Here is a 3,356-nt window from a genome sequence, read left to right as displayed (position 1 = left end):
ACAATCTACCTCAAATAGCGCGTGAGGTCAAGAATTCAGCTCGATTCCCAGAACCATTTGAGGGGAGAATTCAATCCTCAAGCGCCGAGTTTGGTTACACTTATGTTTACATCCTGTCATTCTTTGCGCAGGAAGGATACCAATAGTTATCATCTATCGTTATTCAATTGAAAGTTTTCTTGGGTAAGGGTCATACTGCCGAAAGGGCCAAATTATCGACTGGGCCAAGTTACCGACGGGGCGGCAATTTTGATATGAAGGCCGGCTTACGCTAGAAATGTCACTTTTTCATTCAATAGGTTACGTTTCCCAGAGTTTGGAAATGAAAAACATTTTAATTAATATTTTCAATTAACAACCTCTAATTGATCAGTGAAACTAATGAGTGATGCCTAAAATTAAGCTGAATATATGGAATCTCGACAATTCAAAGAAGAGGTGAGTATTGCTCCAATATAATTGATCCAGAAAGCATTTATTATTGATGAGTGATTGATTGATCAATCCTTGATATTTTTGACAACATAGATTGCTCCTCGGGCCAACTGTGGAAATAATGAATGACGAACTGTGGAGAGCTCAACCCGAGTTTACAGAGTACAACTACTCTCTTCACATATCACTAATATCACCTGAAAAGAAACCGAAATCAGAAAGAAATGTTCGAGAGACCCCTCAGCAGCCCCAGGATGGATATTTATAACCAGGAACCTTAGAACATCAAGCTCAGTGTATGAAATGACTGCATCTTCTGATCAATTAACAACCTACGTAGAGAACGAGCGAAAAATTTATTTGTAAGTAGTTGATGAAACCAAAAAGTGTCGAGAAATATTTCTTCAGTGTTATGCATCTATTGAATAACTCTGCTTGAATTTTCTTCAACAGATTCTTTAGGTGAACGCGATCAACGTGAATCGGACAAATTTAATTCAGAAAATTATTCATATAATAATTTTGGTGAATGAATAATTAGCTTGCTATGTAATTCTTTCTGGAAGAAATATAAGAATACTTGTTTAGTAGAAATTATCATCACATAAGAGTATTTCTTAATATTGTCTCCTCAAGTGAATTGTTCCTGCGACGAAGAGATGGAAACTGTTGAATTGTTAGTTTCTGTTGAACGCATAATTGTCCTGAAATATAGTATAAAGGCGGATGACAAGTGTCACCATTGTAATAACCAGTGTAACCAGTGTAACAATTACATAGTTCATAATGCTCAACTCGCTAGGCAATTACATTTAATTTTCGTTGAACTTTTCACTATTTTTTTTTTTATAGAAAATTTGAAATTTCTGAGATTTTCCTGCTCAAAATGTTTTCTCACGTGAATTGCCACTTTATTCCAATTCTCCGACACGATTAAATAATCTTCTCAGCCGCCAGAAAATACAGCATCATCTCCAACATCGACCAAGAAAAAGCAGAACAATAAAAATGGAACTCAGATTCAAGCTCAGTAGTAATCTATATTTATTAAGCTAGTAAACTAGTAAACTGGTAAAAACTTGGGATATGCTTATTGGTTATTAACAAAAAAAAGTAAACAATGAAATTATTTGAATTATTCCATCATGATCAATAACTAAGGCTAATCGCTTTGCACCTCCTCCTCACTTGCACTAGGAGTCTCATAAGGGATTTCTTCTGGTGTCAGCAGAAACTGGAGGTCCTCGAAATACTCCCACACAGGTGTGAAAGTTTCCTCACTCTGTCTCTTCAATTTCAGCAAGGTGTAGAAAAACTCTCCAAGTTTCAAGAAGGTGGACCACGCCTGATATCCTAAAAATTCATCCACAAAAATAGAAATGACAATAGAAATCATTTCTATTGAATTTTCTATGATTTTGTGATCGGTTCTTCGGACGAATTCCCTACCTCATCGTCTGATTGTTTTCATTAAAATGTTGAATTTCCAATATTTTATAGAAAAAAGTGAATAAAAACCCATTTCCGATAAATTCCATCTCATTGAAATATTTTCCATATGAATCCAGAAACTCAAATTTTCGTAAATCTTAGACTAGAAAAAATCTAATAAATTTTATATTCATTAGATTTTTTTGTGGAAAAAATTTTCTGGAGAAAATGAATTAATGGTCGCGTAAAAAGATGAGGTTCTACAATTTTTTTTGCATATACAAGAGTTTTCATTCGACATTTGACATGAAAAGAAGTTCCCTCATGAAGCAACCTCAGAGTTGTCGCTGGCTCAAATCTTGATCTATCAGGATCGTTGTAAAACTACACGATTATTCAATAAAATCGTCCGAAAAATGATAGAATTTTCAAGCGAGTTCAATCGGGATCCGGTTGAGTTGAGCAAACGCAGTTGATTTGAAATGAAGGAGAGATGGACAAACCTGAAATTGGGGGATTCAATTGAGCACCTATGGAATTCCAGATTGGCCAGACTTCTTCTATGTATTCCGAGAATCCATTCCACCATACTTCGCGGTGCAGTCTCACCAAACATATCAACTTTTTCATTTGGGATTTCTCCATTTCTTTGATTCATTCAGTAATCCGGGGACTTCAAAGAGTAAACACAGCAGGTTTAACAGTGATTCATATGAATGCAGCGCTTGATGAGATAGGTTTTCAACTGTTTCGTTCTATTTTCAGTCTACAAAAATTCCATTTCTTTTTTACCCTAAATTTTTTTGGAAAAAGTGCATTGTCCTTGAATTCAAAAAGTATGTAAATCTGTAAATTGTTTCAATTCTTCCATTGGAAGAGAATAATTGAAGGGGATTGACTGGATTGAATAAGACAGGAATTGAATGTGTTTAAACAGCATTGATCAGCAATTGAAAAAGTAAAAAATCGGGTTTTCTTATGAGATGGCTTGATGAAGCTCAAGTATTGAGATGCTGGGACCTTAACAAGCTTGAATCGTTTGTTACTCGATTGAGAAACTGCAGGAATGGCTTTTTGAAATTGCACATTAGATGTTGAAAGATCGTTGGCCTGATAAAATTTCTCAAACGATTCCAGTTGCACTTGTCCCATATGAGTTCGTTTCCTACTGGCGAGTGAAGCAATCACGGGGTGGTCCGATGTCGATGGAGCAGTTGAAGTGGTAATTCTTGAGGAATCATTTCGCGAAAACGATCCAAAGTCACCTCGTGCTTCATAAGTACCTGATGTGACAGTGGCGTTTGGAAGAGTCAGAAATTTCTCAGATGATTTCGAAGGCTCTGGTGGGTTTGATGGAATAGAGAAGCTTGGTGAGAGCTTGTCAGCGTTCAACAAGTCCGCGTTGTGATCTCTAACTTCTACTTCTCCTCGGGTAGAATCCTCATCATCAGTCCCGTCAATATTCAATTCATGCAGGTCAATTATATTCA

At 36.2% G+C, this 3,356-nt stretch overlaps 1 protein-coding gene and 1 long non-coding RNA gene across 2 annotated transcripts; one reads left to right on the top strand and one right to left on the bottom strand.

Annotated features, from left to right (window-relative positions):
- The first annotated feature begins 532 nt into the window (after window positions 1-532).
- On the top strand, window positions 533-1,038 carry LOC107044010. Its single transcript, XR_001461290.1, has 2 exons — window positions 533-797; window positions 889-1,038. It is a non-coding gene; the product is annotated as an uncharacterized LOC107044010 (long non-coding RNA).
- Window positions 1,039-1,518: 480 nt separating this feature from the next.
- On the bottom strand, window positions 1,519-2,890 carry LOC107044009. The gene is made up of 2 exons (XM_015265735.1): window positions 2,370-2,890; window positions 1,519-1,788 (listed from the first exon to the last, which is right to left on the bottom strand). The coding sequence occupies exons 1-2, from the start codon at window positions 2,509-2,511 to the stop codon at window positions 1,598-1,600; spliced, it is 333 nt and encodes a 110-aa protein (XP_015121221.1). The 5' UTR covers window positions 2,512-2,890; the 3' UTR covers window positions 1,519-1,597.
- Window positions 2,891-3,356: the final 466 nt, after the last annotated feature.

This window comes from Diachasma alloeum, unplaced genomic scaffold (assembly GCF_001412515.2).
Source record: "Diachasma alloeum isolate Michigan unplaced genomic scaffold, Dall2.0 Dall_scaffold_00658, whole genome shotgun sequence".
NCBI lineage: Eukaryota > Metazoa > Arthropoda > Insecta > Hymenoptera > Braconidae > Diachasma > Diachasma alloeum.
This window is presented reverse-complemented; position numbering and strand designations above follow the sequence as displayed.